Source organism: Leptosomus discolor, chromosome 5 (genome assembly GCF_034619465.1).
Source record: "Leptosomus discolor isolate bLepDis1 chromosome 5, bLepDis1.hap2, whole genome shotgun sequence".
Taxonomy (NCBI): domain Eukaryota; kingdom Metazoa; phylum Chordata; class Aves; order Leptosomiformes; family Leptosomidae; genus Leptosomus; species Leptosomus discolor.
This window is the reverse complement of record NC_141395.1, coordinates 23,800,065-23,820,095: the sequence shown is the minus strand read 5'-3', so window position 1 is coordinate 23,820,095 and position 20,031 is coordinate 23,800,065. Positions and strand designations below refer to the sequence as shown.

At 41.8% G+C, this 20,031-nt stretch overlaps 1 protein-coding gene across 1 annotated transcript in view; it reads right to left on the bottom strand.

The window, feature by feature from the left end:
• Positions 1-12,111: 12,111 nt before the first annotated feature.
• The window catches only part of RAPGEF4 (Rap guanine nucleotide exchange factor 4), a 161,568-nt gene continuing 153,648 nt past the window's right edge, over positions 12,112-20,031 (bottom strand). Inside the window, exons 30-31 of the mRNA XM_086466116.1 lie at positions 13,778-13,832; positions 12,112-12,239 (exon numbers count right to left, since the gene is read on the bottom strand). Of these exons, the coding sequence (XP_086322242.1) occupies positions 12,112-12,239; positions 13,778-13,832 (183 nt within the window). The remainder of the gene's footprint in view (positions 12,240-13,777; positions 13,833-20,031) is intronic.

Sequence of the window (20,031 nt, the reverse complement as noted above, 5' to 3'; positions counted from 1 at the left end):
ACCGGAGCGACCGCGTCTCCCGCTTCGTCCCCCGCGCTTCCGGTTGGTGCCGGGGAGCCGGAGCCGGCGCCGCCGCCCCCGCGCCGCCTCGCAGCGGCGCCACCCCGCGCTCTGCGCCGAGCCCCGCGGGGGAGGCGAGACGGCCACCGCCGCCGCCTGAGGGCAGCGGGTAGGGCGGCCGCCCCGCCTATAGGGGGCGAGGTACCGGGGCTAGGCGGGCGGCGAGGCTCCAGGCCTGCGGACGGGCGGGCGGGCCCGCGTCCCACGCCAGAGACTCTGCTCAGGCTGAGGGGGCGGGTGAGGAGGGCTGCGTGCCCAGCGCCCTCGTCCCTGACGCCTTGGCGAGTAGCGGGGCGACTGGCCCTCGCGGCCTGCGCACCCCTCGCCCACAGCCTCGGCCGCCGCAGCGGGGCTGGCGGGAGGCGAGCTGGATGGAGTGTTGGCTCCGTGGACGGCTTGGGCTGACCAGAGAGAGTGGCCTTGGGCTGAGGCAGGGTGTCTGCTTGTGGGTTAACTGTGCCAAATTTAGGAAGAGCCTTCTGAACCGAGCAGGGCCTGTCAGCTTAGGTGGTTTCTGTTCGCAAGCGTGGCCCTGCCGTTGGAAATGGAGGGGATCCTGGCACGCTGCTGTGCTGCCTCAGGCACAGCTTTGGAAGCACAAGCTCCTTCCTTCCTGAACATGAGGAAAATCTTCTGTACTCTGAGGGTGGCAGAGCACTGGAACAGGCTGCCCAGGGAGGTTGTGGAGTCTCCTTCCCCGGAGATAATCAAAACCCACCTGGATGCGATCCTGTGCAACCTGCTGTAGGTGAACCTGCTTTAGGAGGGGGGTTGGACCAGATGATCTCCAGGGGTCCCTTCCAACCCCTGCCATGCTGTGATTCAGCGACAGGCAATATAGCTACATGTATCTAAATTACCAAAATGCCCAGGTGATGGTAATTTTTAAACACTCTGCTTCATTGTTCTTGTGCCACCAGAGCTGGGATGATGTTACCACAAGCAGCAGCATCTTTTGAGTGCTGAGTGTCACCTGGGATTGCCAAGCTGCTGTGGGTGTGGGTTGGTGAGAGGGTCTGGAGGTCCCCAGGAGTAAGAATGGAGAAGGTTGTGCCACAAATGCCAGTCCTTTTAGGAATGTGGAAGAAGAGGAGGACCTGACTGGCAAGTGCAACCCCCACATCACCTGCCCATATTCCCCGGCTGCCCTCAGGGCAGTCACCCCAGGTCAGGAAGAAAACAGCGAGACAACCCAGCTCCACCCTCTGAAGCCACACGGACGCTTCCTTATCCACACGATTTCATGGCTGTTGTGGAAAACTTTTTGCAAATTGAAAATAAGCTGTCACGCTTAAAGGAAGTGACTCCAAAGACTCAGGGGCAAACAATTTTTCTGCTGAGGCAAACACATCATGTGGCTGTGACAGTACATTTTTTTGTATCAGTATCGTGCAAGATTCAGTGCCTGTCACTGATTTACACTGCGCTCCCTGGCTTGTCTGCTGGTGTCTGCATACTGTGGTGTTGCATTCACTGGAGAATCTTGGCTCCTCGTTATCTCTCATATTTGACTATTGTTATATATATGTGTACATCTGCCATATAAAAATCAGCTGAGTAGCACAATGAATCACAAAGAGGTGTGCAGCATCACACTGAATCATATACCTTAATTGTACATCACAAAGATGTATGGTATCGAGGTGAATCATGGAAGAACACTTTACTGATGAATCAAATACAATTGTTTCACGAACATCAGAGGCTTTTCCCCAAGGTGTGTTATTTTGGCATGAGGGAGGGTAAAAACAGTTAAAACAGTGGAGCACAAGTATGCATTTCTAGGCATAAAATAAGACATAGTATTTCACTGAGCCATAATAACTAACTGAAGTAAAGCAGCAAGATCTTAAGCGCTCCGTGCAGCAAGTACATGAAGATGCTAAGAAAGTCAAAAAGCAGATGCTGGTGACCCCCTTCCACCCACCTGGCAGGTTCAGTATTGCCCAGACAAGCAGTGGAGGAGGTCGGCGTGCTCTGGCTTCCCTGGGATACAGCACTTTCAGGCACTTTCTGTCTGATCTGAGAGCGCTTGTGCTTTATTATGAACTGATCTGCTGGTGAGCCTGGAGAAGTCTCCAGACAAAGTCAATCAAAGGTGCCGCATTTTAAAAGAAAGCACAAATATCAAATGCAAATCACATGAAGCTCATGCTCTGGAGGAGGAGAGGTGGCACATACTTAAGTCTCTTAAATGCTGTGACTAACATGTTTATCCTTCCTGTCTGAGGCAATTGCCAATTAGTCAAATGATTTAAAAATCTATTTAAATGTTAAATCACTCAATTCATAGGCATTTGCTTCAGAGAGCAGAACACTTGCATTCAGATGTCTCTGGCCTAGGACACTTTGTCCAGGCATTTTGTCCAGGGCTGTGTATCTGCAGAGCTGGGATTTATCATGTCTGACTTTAGTCCCTGGATGCAGAAAGAAATAAACTATTCCAGTAGCGCATGAGAAACGAGGGGGTGGTTAATATTTCCTACTCCAGGAGTAGGAGTGCAGAGTCTGCATCAGGCACTGTTAACATGCCACTGTTTAAAACACGTAATCGTGCTTGGTGTATTAGAGGACAAGAGAGCGAAAGCAAAGGAGCCTGCCCAAGGACTGTCCAACCCCAGCGGGATGATCGCGAAGCTGGAATTATGACAACAAGGTGTTAAGTGTGCAATTTTGGGGGGGGGGGGGGTATTCTTTCTGCTGTCTGGCGAATGAGTCTTCAGGTATTTTCAAGTTTTTTTCCATTATTGTGAAAACTAAAAAATTAGCTAGAAAATATCAAATACTGGAGTCATCGGAGTTTCTTGGGTGGTCATAATACCATATAAAACAATGAGCCAACACATGGCGGTATGGTTTTCCCTCACTTTTTGAGGCAGCAAATTCAAAGTGAGAAAATCTAAGTTAGCTCTGGAGAACTCGATCCTAATCTCAGGCTTCTTCAGTTTATATGGAACAGGCAGAAAAAAAAAATATTTAAAAGCTAACAAAAGTTATTTTAAAGCCACAACAATTGGCAAAGGATAAAGGCAGCTCTAGCAACTTTTAACTCAATTTTAGAGTTGAAAGGATTCGTGTGAATTGTCTCTTTACATCTCATTGCCACACTGGGTGTGCAATGACGTCTCACCGCCTTTCAACATGGAAAATATAGTTTCATGTGTATGTCCAGGTGGTTTAAATAATTCTGCGTGCCAAAAGCAGCAGTCACACCCCTCCCCTGCCTGGCAAGCCCCGTTCCTGCCGCTGTGCTGCCCACCTCACCTTCTGCCAGCACAGTTTTTGCGTGGCTGTGCAGTGAACTGGGCTGTAGAGGTGAAGCTACTGCAGGGAAAACCAATCAGTTTTCACCCAGGTCTGAATGCAGGTCATCGGGCAATTGCACAAAGGCTCGTGTCAGTGCAAAGACGGGAGAGGAGCAAGGGCTGGTATGAGCAGCTGAGAGGGAACAGAGTGTGGAAGTGCTTTTTTAGCAGCAGTGAAGGTTTGTGTCAGGTTAAAATGTATGTGAAACTCTAGACACGGACAATTTGGAGGTGGACACCTGCTCCGTGTTTTTCAATTCTCCTTCAGCTCCTGCTGGCTCAGAGTTCAGCTCAGGCTTAGTACTGGGGTTTCCCTGAAGCAGTTCTGCTTCTCTGGCTAATACGGCTTGCCTCTGTTTCTAGCTTAAAAATTGGCCAGAAAGCATAGTGTGGGTCACGCCTGGGATCTGCTAGGACGGAGGGTTGAACACACATTGCCGTAGAAGACATAGCGCTAGCGTACGCTAGTGTTAATCTATCCAGTTTGAGCAATAGAAGCAGTAACAGTATGGTAGCATTCATTTTATGCCATTTGCACCGTCAGGTTTGTGACGTGGAAGAGGTGCACGCGTGGCTCGCCTGAAAACCCTCTCTGCATCATTATTTTTGCTTGCGCTGTCCAGACTGAAATTCATGCAGGTATGTCCAGATGTGCTGCAATCACACACCTCTGCAGTTACGCCCCAAAACAGAACTAGCAGGGTTGGTTTTGTGACTAAAAGAGAACTTGCGTGGTACTGCGAGCCAAAACAAGCTGCATTTAGTCTTTCTGAGAGACGGCAAGTGGAAAATCTAAGGAGTTGCCTTTGGATCTGGCTCAAAGGCAGTCCTGCCTTTCCTGCTGTAATGACACGGTGAGTGTGCACCCACAAACACCAACCTGATGGACGTGCAGCCCCATGCCCGCACAAGCAGGGCTGTGATTCCTGTTTGCTTCAGCAGCCCAGTCTTTGGTGTGCTGTGGGTAACGGCTAGTTCTTGATTTCCGTGGGGAATGAAGATAGAGACTGTACGAACCCTCGTACATCTCTCAGACCCACATAACTGCTCTTTTTCTCTGCTGTTGTTTTCTCATCTGTTTTTTGTATTGGAGAGAAAAATAAGGAATTTGTGAAAGTGTCTATATTGTATATTTAACATATAAGTATAAATATTATTTAAAATATTAATTATTAATTATGACATTATTAAGCATAGAATTATTAAATACAGACTAGAATAAAATACATGCATTCTTGTGGCAGAGGAGGCTTGTGTGCAGAGGCTGTATCACATGTGGATCAAATACATGCTTTGTGCATAATAGTTTTCAGAACTGGCAGGCTGCATCTTGTACACTGTCTTTTGATCAGGCATGTGTGCAGTATAAAAGCATTTATAACTTCTAAAAAAATGTCAATATAATTAACAATGAGATAGCAATGAAATGGCAAAATATTAACAAGAAATAAATTTCTCGATTGTTTTCCAAGAATGGTTTTCTTATCTTTTACTGGCACCACAATTTTTAGCCGATAATTATACTCAGCTGTAATCCACTCACTAATACTCTGCTCAGTTACCATTTCATTACATACTTTTAATTATATATATATATATATATATATATATATATATATCTCATACTCCTTCCTATATTACATTTTGTGGTCCAATAGACTTAATTTGTCGTTCTAATTTTGGCACATTTTTTCTCTAAAATGTAATATGGCTTAACACTGTTTTCTTTGTTTTAAAGCTGTGCTGAATTTATTGTTGCTGCGCCCATTTGTGTTTTCTAATCCGCACTGCTGCGAGCTCCACTGAAGCAACAGTCCCTTCATTTCCTCGTAATTTTTTTCCAATAGGTTGCTCGGTCGTCGGGAGTCTGGGGAGAGGCAGGCCCAATTCCATGTCTGAGGACCACCAAAGGAAGACAACACAGAACAGTCAACAGCTGGTTTAAAGCATCATATGCTTTTTTCTTTATTAAAACTAATTAGTATCTGACTATTTAGTATGTTTACCTTTCTTGGAAAGTAAAGGCAGCCACTGGAATAACGAAAAGTTTGGCCAACATTGACAGGGAGTTGGTTTGAACTGAAAAGAAAACATTAGTTCCTTTTAATGATGTACTGTAGTATTAGTAGCTTACCTTTTTTGATACTTGTTTAATCCAGAGTACATTAATTAGAAACTAATCTATCTGTTGAAGATCACATCTTTTCCTCTCTGACTAGAAAATGTCCATAATATTAGACTGCCTCAGAAAAAACATTATTCTAGATAAATCTGTTTGGCTACATCATCTCAGTCCCTTTGACTGTGTTTCCAAAAAAAAAAAAAAGGTGATCAAACCCCCCCAAAACACTAGCCCATTATTAACAACAGCTAGTTGTGACAGGAAGGGGAAAAAAAAAATCTGTGCAAACCTCTAACTAGTTTCTGGCAACAGCGCCAACTGATCAGGAGCGTCACAAAGGAGTTACATGCCAGACAACTGGAACAGGAGAAACATTAGGGCAGGAATTACAAATGGAAGGAAATGTTAGATTTCAAACACACACTAGGCAGCAACCTGCCAGCACTGCAGCCCTCAAGGGTCAGTCCTACAGAGAATGAGGACATCTAAAGAAAACCCAAGGCAACACTGTCTCTCTGTTATCTGAGAACATCCACAATGCTGACAACGGTAGTCCTGCGCAGCAATAATGTACACCTGTGAAAAACCACAAAGAGTCGGCAAATACAGCTAGTGGATTCACTTGCTGGCTCGGACAGCATCTGAAGAAAGAACTATTTAAAAACACAAGAGGTGGTGTTATAATGAGGAAACCATGGAGAGCAGAAAGCTTATGATTATTGACAGAAGTTGATTAAGAAATAGATTATTGTCTGTTAGGACATTGGAGCATCTACTGTCGCCTCTATCCTACGTATCTTTATGTAAATTTCCTTTAATTGAGGTACTCATTTACAATCATTATTTTCATTGGTAATGTGCTTTATTTGCATTTGAAAGCAAAATGAGGAAAAAATTTAAACACGACTGGCTGACCCCTGCCATGTGACAAAGGCTTCGCTTTTTGTCACTCTGACCCAAATGGATTAGGGCCAGGAAATAAAGGTCAGTCTCTTACGAGTACCCCCGTGTGCCACATTTTTATTACATGGAGTTTCCAAGAAAAATATTCCAATTTGCGTCAGTAATTATGCATTCTTTATGTAGTTTTCCGAGTTTATTTTGTATTCAGAAATTACCTTTGAGTGCCAAACCTATTAAAAATGAGCCCTTTGTGAAATACCCTTCAGCAGTTAGATGTAAATGACAGATTTTGTAGCTGTACATGCTCTTTTTTACCCTTTCAATTATATGAATCTTCCTATTCACAGTAGTCCCCCCATCCCTTGAGTCATAAACCACCAAGACTGTGGTTGGATTACTTTCCTTCGTGAATTTACAAGTTACTTCCTTAGTTAGGTGCTGTATGAAAGCTGTATTTTATTGCTAAGGCGGTGCACAGGGCAGATGAAGTAAGAGCCAGTCTTACGTGTTACTGGATGGTGTGTAGGTAAATGCGTGGAGGACGTGCCCTGGGTGCTCCTGTAGCACACATTGACCACAGCTGTTCACCACGGTGAGAAGCTGGCGGTCAGGTTTTAGCCACCAGCCATGTCGGGGAGCTCCTTGTCCTGCTGGAGTTGGTATGGGGCAGCAGCGTCCATTCCCGAAGAGGCAGAGGGGTGAGGGTCCCCTCCAGCCGCTGAGGCTGGCCATGCTGTCACCCCAGCTGAGGGCTGACCAGTCCCATGGCACTGCTGCAGGGAGATGTCTGAGGCTGGTGGGGGTTTCCTGGGCACAGCTACAGCCCTGGAGTCAGGGCTTCTCCGTCTGTTTGTGGTCAAGGTGAAGATAAGCTGCTGTAGAAGCTTCTGGTTTAGGAATTTTAATGGTAACTTTTTAATCTGGTCATTATTTTCTTTGATTGCGAATACCTTGACCTCTGGTGACAGCTGCTGCTTGTGCCTGCTAAACTTTAATGCAGGCTACAGTAAAGAACATTATGAATATTTGAAAAGGCAGGGTGTCATGCATTTCAGATTAACAGTGAAAGAAAAGCTATTCAAGTTAGAGGTTCACTTTGCCATATCACTGTCTATGCTGCTTTCCTTATTATCAGTACAAAAAATGAAATGAGAATAGCACATCTTTTAATTTTCTTCCACTATTACCTCTTGATTTGCATTCAGAGCTCCCAGAAGAAATACCACTGTATTCAGTCTATTTAAGCTGCGTGGTGTTTAAAAATTGCTCAAAGGGGTTAAGGTACTGTATATTATGCAGTTGACCTTACTAAGAAGCTATGTTAACAATTTAGACTTATAATTTTCTGCCATTACATTTTGTTACAATATATCTTTTTTTTTTTTTTTTAAGCAAAATTCATTTTCTCTTTTGGTACCCCTGCAGGTTAAACCTTTTGATTTATCTTTAACTTATTTTGTAAGATTTCTAAGTTGTATTTAAACTTCTTGTACTTAAAAGGTTGTTTTGCCACTGTCTCTTTGAAAAGAGTGTTTTTTTTGTCTCTGTCTCTGTCTTTGTACCTGGTCTGCAGAGGCTGTGTGCCTTCACAGCATTTTCCTTAGGAGGTAAAAACCCAAACCCTCCATCTGCAGAGTCCTGCAAATACATTTGAACTCTTTTATCTGGCACTATCATGTCTTTGTGGCTGATCAGGTTTGAACATGATGTCTGGGGAAAATATTTTGGATCCTGCCTTTACCAAAGAGTTGTAGCATCCTGGTACGTTGGATTCAGCCTTTGCTCCCTGGCTCTGTCTAGCGATGGCCAGCCCTGGCCTGGTCATTGAGAAAAACAGCAAATCCTAACAAAGCAACAATCGTGAAATGCACCAGAGGAAGGGAGAGCTGTACCCTGTGACTCTTTAGCCACTCTGCCCCTAAATAGAGGTGTTTGTGCTCTGGACTGCCCTTGAGCCAAAAGCCACATCCATAGTGGAACTCGGTAACACAGAACTTTTTCCAAAATGCCCAAGGTGTCACCATCCTGGCTCCACGGGTTCTGTAGCCTTGCTGGTCCTCGGCAGCAGATGTTTATCGTGGACACTGCCTACCAGTCGCCTCTCATCTAAACACCGTAGCTACGACTCTGCTGGTAAATAAAATGGGGTCAGGGGCTCCGGGGCCGAGTAGCAGGGACCCACCATATCAGCATTGTACGACCTGTGACCCTCAGGCATAATCATTATTTTGAACAGGTTTATGTATTTGCAGTCTGAAGTGTTGAAACAAGGAGGGGGCTGTGCTGCAGAATTTATGCTGTTCATGCAAATGGGTGTGATGGAGGTGCGAGGCCTCCTGGGTCCTGCTGGAGGACTGCGGGGAGGGGACTGAGACAGGCCAGACAGGCTTGTCGGTATTTCCAACTGGCAATGGCTCCTGGGGCGTGCTCCCCCAGAAATAATGGCTGGACACTCTCCTGCGGTGCTAGATGGGGAGGGGCCAAAATCAGGCCAGGCAGCATGCTACAACGCAAGCGGTATGGCCAACAGTGGGGCAGGTCTGGGGATCGCCCGACCCTCTTTCGCCTGGCTGCGTTGGTGCAGCGTCTGAGCTCAGGCTCACAGACTGGCCCCGAGTCGGCAGATAAGGGGTGTCTCTCCACTGAAGCAAGATTAAGCTGTGACTCGCAGCTGCAAGCACAGGGTGCAGACAGCACGGGTGTTTCAACATTTCAGTGTTTCCTGAGTTCCTATTCATTCTTCACACTATTGCAACAGTCGCTTACACTTCATACAGCAAGAGCAATATATCGACAGCTGCCTTCCTGTTGTAAAGTCAGCACAGGGAGCGAGAGAAGCCCAGTATGGATCCCAGAGCCAGAAGGTAGTTCTATTCATTTAATCTCTGGGTATGCAGACTGTGATCAGCACCATAGCAACTATCTGAGCCACTTGAATGGTTAGATACAGAGATAGCAACACTTGTTATTTATATAGCACCCTTTATTGCAAAATTAAAAAATGCCAGATACCAGTTTCATTTGAGTAGGTAAACTGCATTCATTTGTTGATATGGAGGTGCCATAAAATCTCTATTTGTATCACTGGGATGTCTACATGACGGAGGCTGTTTGGCAACAAATAAGTAAAACATAAGTTCTAAGGAATAAAAGAGTAAACCAAGGGGATAAAAACATACTGAATGGATGAAGAATCAGTCTATGTGCAGAGCCAAGCTGAAACCTGGCAGCTTTATAAACCAGTTAACATAGAAATAAATGAAAGTCCAAACAATAGGAACAAATCTGGAACAAATAAAATCATGAGCTCACAATTGATTATAAAGATTGCAAAGATAGATTATAAATTGATTGTAAAGATAAAAACATCTTTTGAATTAATTGTGTCCCTGTAGTTTATTCTACTGCATACTTTGCTTCTGGGAAGATTCTGTGTCTGAAAAAGCCATATGAAGTATATTCATAGAGCAGTACAAATGGAAATAAGAAATACCTCTCACTTGAAATAATAAGACACAAATTTGTCTCTATGTTATTAGCTGGTTTTCCTCTGAATCATCTTGAACTTCTAGTCAGACAGCAAAGTTAAAATAAATTATTTCATCATGCTGCAGAGTATTTCTTAACTGTGTAATTCTTTCCTTTGCAGAATGCAGGTACTGAGCAGATAGTGGTTCTATGTATCAGCATTTCCCTGGTGACTCTCAGCTTTTGCACCTTTTGACTAAAAGGCTGTAAGTATTTTTATAGATAAAAAAAATAAAATCTCTATGTGTATACTGAGTCCACACAGTCCTGATCAATGCCAAGAACAGTACACTGTATCTGAAGGGAAATGTTGACTCTATCAGTGAAGTCATCTCTGAAGCTTAATTATGAGATAATAGTTGCAACTTGTAATTTCAGGCTTAATCAATTTTATGACATCCAGCTTCACAGAGCAGAGCTGGTGTGAATACAACAGGAAAGCCTTTTGCCATGAAAACATCATCATTCCCTGGGCACGCACTTGGCCACCATCAGTGTTTGCCCTGCAGCAGTACAGCTGTCCCGTGAAGTATTCAGGCTAGCAAAAATGATCTTGGAGGGGAAAGGGTATGTGCCAGATCACGCCTTCCCTCACGGCTGCAGAACCTTATACACCTCCCTGAGGTGACCAAAGCCAGAGGCCTCTTGAGTGCCATGTTAGCTGAGGTCTCGAGTTAGCTAACCTGAGGTAAAACCCCGTGCAAGATAAGGTAACTTGTAGTGTTCACATTAGTGACCGAGCAGAACAAATTAGTCAGACAGCTAAAACTAAGAATACACCCCTTCTTCATTTAAACCTTTCCAATTTAAATGTTTTCTGTCTTTACATGGGAGCTGCTTAGAAACTCTAAACAAACCAGCTAATAAAACTATAGTGTTACATCACTGCAAGACTCATGCCCTGCGGCAGGGATGGATCTGACTGGCTTTACGTGGGTCATCCACATCACAATGGATGTAGGCTAACTGCAGGTTCGAGGCCCAGCAAATGACAAGCAAAGTTTGCCGTATCAGCCAATTAACAGCACTGGTATTTAAGCAGGAATGAAGCTGAAAGTGCAAATAAGGCCAGTGACTAAACCTTTCCGGCAATTACATTTAATAAGGTACTGCGTGTTATGTACAGAAAACATACAACACACTTCCTACACATAAAATGCATACAAAGTATAAAGACAAAGGCTGCACTCCCATAACATGCTAAACAAAATAAATAAAACTGAATTATTTTGGCACAATAACTATTACATAAATAAATATTCTAGAACATAATGAATTAACATTTATTTACAGTCTATTGAAAGTGCAAAACAATTGGCTGAAAATTAAGATATTTGTAAATGCTTAAGACCAGAAAATATGTGTTAACCAGCCACAATTAATTATAGCCAAAGTTTAAGGTTTTAATGTCCAGGAAATTATTCTCTTGAAATCTGTTTGTGCATATTGTGCTCTTTTTGAACCAGTCCTTTGCTACCTTTTTGCTATTGACTTTGACAACCTTACTATCGTAATGGAATTTTGTAAAAACCTGATTAGTAGTTTAAAAAAAAGAAGTAAAATGTAAACACAGATTAATATATTTATCATTCCAAATATTTTCAGTCCTATCAGTTTTCTGAAATGGCCATACTGCTTGCAGTAGTAGGCAGTATCTGTTGTATTTCAAATGGAAATATTTGTAAGTCGCCTTTGAATTGAACTATACCTCGGACCTCTTGAACCTACATTCTTTCATCAGATGCTTTCATACATCTTCTGCTGAGGTCAACAGTAGCTAGGCAAGGTAAACTGATGATCAGTTTTGGTCCTGACCTGGAGAATAAATCATGAAATACCAATTTTTAATTAGGGAGAAAAACACTACCTCCTTTAGAATTGTTAGAAGCTTTTAGTGCATTTTCCAATAACTATTCTATTTTATCTTTTGCCTTTTTTTATCGTTATGAGAAATCATTTCCTACACTTTAAGAAGAATTAACCATTCCCAACATGGCCACCCGTACAGCTACAGTGCATAAATTCTTCCTCAGCCAAAGTTCTCTGACAGGCTGGTACATTGTGCGTTGCCCAAGACCTTAGAATATGTTTTTGCTTATTTTTATAGTGGCAGTGCGGTAGCAGAGAAAGTGAAGTTCTTAACAAGTGACCTTGACAGGATAAAAGATCATTTCTCATCATTGCTTCAAATGTTTATGCTCGACGCGGTTCTAGTCGGTGAGACATCTGTGATAAAGTTCTCTGGTTGTCAATCACATTTAATTGCCGCACATAGCTCCGAACATCCTGATGGTTCTTATTAGTTAGGGCTGCGTCAGGATCTGGTGAAAGAGAAATGATGTAGGATTGATACACTTAAACGAACAAATGCCTGAACAGAATGCATAACTCTTTACAAGCTGCCACAGGAAACACCAGATCCTGGTGAGTTAAAAAGAAAATACTTAGAGATCGCTCTCTTCGAAACATTTCCTCCAAGTCTTTCTGGCTACTACCATCACAAATTAACTACTTCTCTTAGATACCCTTGGCTACATTTGCTCAAATTGATGGCCCTTGGTTACAGTTTTATACACCACCTTACCAGTCAATAGCTATGAATTATATAGCTAACTAGTATGATTTAAAGCTGCCCAGCTGCTTTTGAACCAGCAGCTTTCACACAGATTCAAAACTATATAATTGATATAAGCCTCATTTCATGAAATATTCCCATTTCTAACTCAGTATTAAATATTCATAACACTGTAGTGCTTAGTGGCTGCTCCATTCAAGCCTCAAAATTTACTGTTTACATCACTTAACATAACCGCATTATACCTACTCCAATAACGATTATGAGTTAAAATCTGAGTATCTTCAGCCTCACAGTGAACAGCTTACATTTGAATGAAATATGTGTTAGGTAACTTACATTTCTGTAAAAGAAAGATACTGAATCATCTACTACATATAAATACACGTACACACACACACAAAAGTCATGGGACTTAGATATGATACATCTATATACCAACATTTTGTTTTATTATGTATAGTGAAAATCCACTTCCATTTCTAAATATGTGGAGGTCTCACTAGTGCTTAGTACATTAAAATTAGAAGATACACAGCCAGAAAAATCCTGATGGTGGGAGAAAAAAAAAGCTTCCTTAACTTGACCTTATAGAATTAAGCTTTCACCCAGATGGAAAGAAACTATTTTTATAAAAATATATTGCTTTATATTATTTATTCTGTTTCATTGTTTTATATTATTTATTCTGTTCTTTGAGAAAGAGGAAGGCTGCTGTGAGGCAAAATGAATGGAGTGCTGAGGAAATGCCAGTGTGACTGGGACTGACAGTGCACCTAGATGGGACGAGACCCACAGAGCAAGCCTGTTTGACCATACAGCTCTGTCATCTTACATGGCCTCAAGTAAGTTCTGGTAATTATACTGACAAACAGGTTTTAAGTTCATCACCTTATGCAGCTATGTCATTTATAAACATCATGTTTCTGGCCTGGGTTCCTATAAGAACAGGGTTTATCCAAGCAACTATCTGTATGCTGCTGTCTGCTAGCCTTATTTCAACCACTTCTGAACCCAGTGGCTAATTTCAACCAATTCTAATTTGACAGATGTGTAGAGACCTCACAGATATTTAGCTCCTTCACATGCTTAGAAAAGAGACGGAGGAAAAGGGGCTTATTAGAGCTTCCTGAAGGGTATTTCACCCCATGAAACATCAGAGGATCCAAACACGGAAGAATCACTGGAATCCAGGCTTTTCAATTCTAATACACACAGAATTAGTTGTAATTACTGTAGCTACTGATGATAACACTGTCTGTGCAGATGTTGCAATACACTTACTGAACGACTGGCTTCGGCAGAATTTCACCGTCCTGACAGTGTTGGCAATCATGCGCTGGAAAGAAAAGATGGGATGCAATCAGAGAACAAGCACTGTATTTCATCATCATTTAAACGAAGCACCTAACTGTGCCTAAGTGTGAAGACGTATGCCAATAAAAGCAGTCATATGAATGAAAATAAAATTTTAATGCTGATACCCTCATATGTAGGGTGTGATTTGCATTTACACAGGCTTTAAATGAGCACGAGTGTAATTTACATGCGCTCAGAGAACCCTTTCCTTTGCTTGGATGCTATAAAAGGCCTTAACTAAGAACTAAAATCAGCCCCTTCAATGTGCATTTCTTTGATAACATCTTCTCAAATTAACAAGTAAAAGGAATATAATGTAGAACACCTTGGAGTATATACACGTGTTAATTTTAAGGCCATCAGTTCCTAACAGCACGGCCATTTCTAGAGCATACTCAGCGATTAAAGAGCTTTCACCTTTCATATGAGTTTCAGTTTAAAATGCAGCCCTCCTGGAAAACGACAATGTAAAATAAGCATGTGAGGCTGTATGTTCCTTGATTCCCTCTGGAAGTATGCTTGATTCACAGGTGAGAAGGCACTGTTAGAACTGTGGCCCTGCAGCTGTTTCATCAAACAGACCTGTTAGACAGCGTGACCTGGTTTGAGCCAAAGCAGAACTAATTTTGTTCAGTGATTTTACTTTTCAGTTAAGTTTCTTCTAAGTAACTGCACTTTCTGAAATCAACAGCCTGTTTTTCCGGATAGTGCCTGCTTCTAGGAGTGACAGCGCTTGATATTTATGGTTAATGCCAAGGCATAGGACGCAGAAAGGCTCTTGCTTATACTTGCTCCTATAGTAACCAAGGTCATTGCTAAATCTTGTACTCCGTGTTGGGGTGCCGGGAGTGAAAAGGGTCGCAAGCACAAAAAAGGTCACACCTGCAGGGAGAAGCGAGCCAGCCAGGTGGCCCAAACCTGACCAACAGAGTATTCCATCCCATACACGTCAGATTCAGTATAAAGCTGAGGGATCATGAGGGTCAAGCTCTCGTCTTTGATGGCCAACATCCGAGGAGGACTCCATTCGTTCTTGTGTCTTCAATCCCAATATGTGTATTCCTGAATCCAGTTCCTGCACCCAGTTCCCATCTGCTGCTGAGTCCAGCCTGGGACTGCCCCAGTGCCAGCCCTGCAGTGCCAGCGGTGACTTATGGTCAACGAGGGGTGGGGAGTTGGGTTCAGTATTGGTTTTGTGTATATTTCATTATTTCCTTATTTTTATTATTATCGTTTCTTTTATTGTTACTATTCCATTAAAGCTGTTTCAGTTTTCTTTTCCAACCCTTCCCCTTCTGGAGGGAGAGGGGTAATACAGAGCATTTGCCAGTGAGCCTCAGCCCACAACACAGCATTAGCTTACAGAAGTGTATCTAACCCAACCTGAACAGTGGATTCATTTTTGGTGGACACTTCTACTGGCAATTCACAAAAAAAGCATAAGTCGCTTCAGTCCTTCTTGGCTATGCTTGCTCTTCAGTAACTGAGCCATCATTTCAATTCAGGTAAGAAAATATTAATCAATGCATTTTGCTCTGATAAATCAGGTGCTATTTTACAATAGTTTTTAAGAACAAAAATGAAGGTAAGTCATACAGCAAAACATTTCAGATGTAGTTCTGGTCTGCAAAACTAACTGGCTCATGTGATTAGCACCACACAGGTAATACATCCACCAGTGCGGGGGCAAAATTAGTTGTTCTGCATAGTATCAAATAAACTGAAACTTCAGCAGTAAAACTGCATTCCTTAGCTAGATAGTTTGATTCAATCACTGTTACAAGGACATTTGTTTCCGTTTCCTTTGCTTAGATTAAGAAAAAGCAGAAGTAGGAAACGCTATTCCTAATCAGAGTCTAATGTTTGTTCCAGCACTTTAACATGGTCCAACAATTACAACACAGCTACCTGCTTTAACACAGCACGCTCTCATCAGCCTGCTTCACACCTTGACATTTTGTGTGAGATTAACAAGCTAGTAATAAGCCCTCACACATTAGAATGATACATTTCTTACTAGTAAACAGTAAACCTTAGGGCATATGCTCCTCAAAGTTAACACACAATTATAATCTTACATGAAAATGATGTTATAAATAAAGTATCTTTGTAAAATCTGTCATTCCAGAAGTGGGAAGCACCAATGTAAAACACTCGTTACACACATACTGAATAATCTTAGACATTTTAATGCACTGTCAAGCATACAAAAATGGGTATGGCTGGCAGTCAGCATTAGAAACATCATTGTTCTACATTTTTGTGGATTACACATTGTATAATGAAATGTAGCTATCTGATCTAACTGATCTAAAATATTTTAATTCTAAAACACAAATTCCCAAAAGATCTAGGGAATTTGGACATGGGTCTGCTTATATTTTTTCCTAAAGTCATATGTATTTACATGTGGAAAATGAGTAATTTCAAGTAAGAATGATTTTTATCTTATGTTCATTTTCATATCTCTTCAAACTGTTACTACTAGGCATATTTTCTAAGGCGCTTACCTTGCAAACATTCTCATATGTGCTTAGCATTAAGCATGTGAATGAGCCCTGCTGACTTCAGTGTCTCTTAAATACTCAAAGATAAGCACCCATTATAATACCGCATGAGACAGAATGCTCTGCACATTACAGTGTTGGTTCTTCAAGTCTAACCCAATCAAATAAAAACCAAAACAACAGGAATATGTAAACATGAACGTTTCATAACTCAATGGATTCATATACGGCTCTGTTATGTGATGCTGCTCTTTTGATTTATACCATTTCAAAAAGTACTCCCCTAAAATAACTATTTCAAGCAGAGACCATAAAGTTGAACTGGATCAGCCAACCTGATGAAGTTTCAAGCATGTCTAACTTCAAGGGAAGCTTTGCTAAGGACACTTCTTTTTTAAGAAGACAGCAAGTATTGATTGATGTGCTTTTGAGATGGATTGTTAATACACACTCTAATTTTTTATACCTGTAAATGTTTAGGTTTTGAAGCCTCATTTCATAATTAACTTTGAAGCTAGACTGTAGGCTCAGTGTTTGATTAGTTTAGTATTACATTTCTCAGGCGAAAACTTAGATGTATCAAAAAATGTGTGTTCCGTGGAATCATTTTACTCTTTATGTGGGGAATTTATTTGGAAGAAAAAGCATAGCATTCAGTATAAGCACTGTAATGCTGTATTGTACCGAAAGACAAATTATGCGTGTAGTTAAGGTTTTTAAAAGTTTTCACTATTTCTAAATTTCTCATTATACGGGCTATGCCAGGCAAGGAAAACCAAAGTGGCAATGAACTTGTCTGATTTCTGGTTAAAGGCTGAACTGCCTGGCTTCCTTCAGTTGGCTGAAAGGCTTAATTTTAAGGAGTTACTTTGCCTGTTCCTAAGGATAATCTCATTCAACCTGTGCATTCAGAAGTATCCTGGCAATGATGAAACAGAAAGGAATAAGGAAGTGGGTGTTAAGGCAGAATAAATGGAGAAACTGTGGCCAGAAGACAGCATTGCAACCCAATGAGGAGATTCCGGAGCATTATGTATCCTTGAAGAGCTCCTCTTTGGAAGGTGCAAATTGAACAGAAAAACAGCACATGAAGCGAAAGTGAATTTCCCTTCCTGAATCTTGTAGATAAGCTGGATTGCCTTCTTTTGATTCAAGAAAACTAGAAACACGAACAGAGAAAATGTTCAGATAGAAGTTTAATTGCCAGCTCCTTACAATTTTTCTTCAAATAGAGGATTACCTCTAGTTAAAGCCTGCAAAAATTAACCTCTGTTTACTCACTGTGCTAAGAAAGACCATTATCAAAAAGTAATACAAACCTAAATTTGGATCTTTCTGAAATAGAATCAACTGCATAATATAACAAGCAACCACTACTACCAGCACGCTATATATACAGAACAATACCCTTTCAAGTTTTATGCAGTCTGGAACAGTGGCAGCAGGCCAGCACATTATCTTCTAATCCATTCCAAAGCCAGGTTTCTAAATGTTATAAATATTCATATATGCCATAGAAAACTACTAAGGGCTTTAGTCACACACTTTTTGCATAATCTTTATGTTCCAAAAATGAAAGAATGTTTGCCCTTTTTTTGCATAAGGATCAGAGTGTGAGTTCCCTTTTGTTCATCTCCACAAAACCCGAAAACCAATATGCGCAGATTCTCTAATCCTCATTTCACACCTGAAGGGTGAAAAGGCTTGACAAAAAGAAGCATCAGTGGCCAGCATCATGGCACTGTCTTGTGCTGCTGTGGCAGGTTAGCACTTTCAGAGCTCTCTCGTGACTTCTGCTCCCTCTACAGGTGCCATTTCTGAGACATGCTGGGTAGTGCGACATGGAGATGGGTGCCATGGAAAGTGATCTTTGTTCAGGCTGTCTGATTATTTGAGAAATGGCACTGATAAAGTTCTCAAATAATTGCATCTTCCCTCTCTCTATGAATACAAAATTCTGTACTGGCAGTCAGAGTGCAGGATTATGCAGCTGAGGTTTGAAAAAAGCTCAAGTCAGTAAGTGGTCAAGAGTATGAAATACTGCCTGTCCTCAAGGAGAGTCATGCTCAGTACTTTCCTCACTTTCTTCTCTCTTCTTTCCCTGGCAAGACATAATTACAAGAAAGGGCTTTCAAACTTTTTCTAAATATATAGCTATAAAAGCAGTGTCACTTGAATGTTATATATTGCCATGTACTGCACTGCAGGTTGTAGGCTGTCCTGTATCTGCTAAATCATACAGAGTTTATAGGAACTAATACTACTGACAGCTTTGAGGGCTCTCCGTCACCTGAGAAGAGGCTCATTAATGGACCTAAAAGACAAATGTCTATTTTAGATCACAAATGAATTGTGTTTCTATCTAATATCATCTTTTTATCTTTAACCTACTTGCAGCTCTCAAAATGTCCTCAACCTGCCAAACTACAACTACAGCATTTAAAAAACTATAAAAGCCTGTTTATTCCTTGTTCCTGTATGATAAGTATGTCTTCATTTTTTCCATAGATGGGTCTTCTAAAGCAACACTTACAACTTACACCTACTCTCAACTCACTAGTGGAGAAAAGATTCAGGTCATGGAGTATATGCCAACCTAGAAGGTACATCTGAGCAACAGCATGATGGAAACAGCTTGTACCTTGTCTCCACCAGCTTCTTACAGTGAGATAAGGAAAAGACCTTCAATATTCCTATAAAACCATGTCTTGTTTGGTATTGAAGACAAAGCCTTTTACTAAAGGCTTATACTCCTAATACCAGTAATTCTTTCCACTTCCTGACAGAAGTATAAATGACACGTTTCAGACTGGATTTTAAGGCCAAATGTTTGTTTCCTCCACATCCCACCCCACCCCGTGGCCCACTTTAAGCAATAGATGGAACAGTAAAGAGCACAAGTACAGTGCAAATACAAAGAATATACCTATTGCTGACACATTTAATATTGTTTGCCCACATCTTGTACAAACTTCCCTCCTTACACATAGCTGTGGCTCTACCGCATGTGTTATTCTCTTTCCTGCCCTCCCACTCCTCACAGCCTCCTCCAAATAAGAGACATCCACAGGGATCAGGAAATGGGGAAGGGGAAGATAGAGCAGGCAGTTACAAAGGCAGAAGCAGGGAAAGCTCAGCAATGCTCTGCAGAGTGATGTCCCCCACTACTGCCAATACCACCATTCTGCCACTACACCTCTGAAAAGATTGATTTATAGGACAGTGTAGCAGGAAAAAATTGACTCAGTCCCTTCCCTTTTTTAGCTTGACTTGCTAAAAAAAACTAGGCTAATGTGGTTTAACACCATCTGTCTGTTTTTCCCTTTTTCTGTAGATAATGTTGCCAAATTTGAAAAAAGAACTCACGAGTTTTCAGACATAAGAAAGCTCCTACCAATTTACTGTGAAAATAGATGGCTGTGGACAAGAGAAAGATCGTTTAAGTGCCCTCTTACCCGTCTCCTTCAGAGAAAACGCTGCAGTGCAAGTTCCTATGTTATGACAAAAGCCTATTCTCACAGAATTCCCCAGCCATGAAGAAACAACACATGCCCCAGCCACGAGGAAAGCTCTGAGCAGAGCTCAAGCAGCCATGAAACACAAATGTTTAGGAAACCAGGCCTCACTGTTTCTGGCACTTGGGGAACTCCCGGCTCAGACACTGACGGCTCC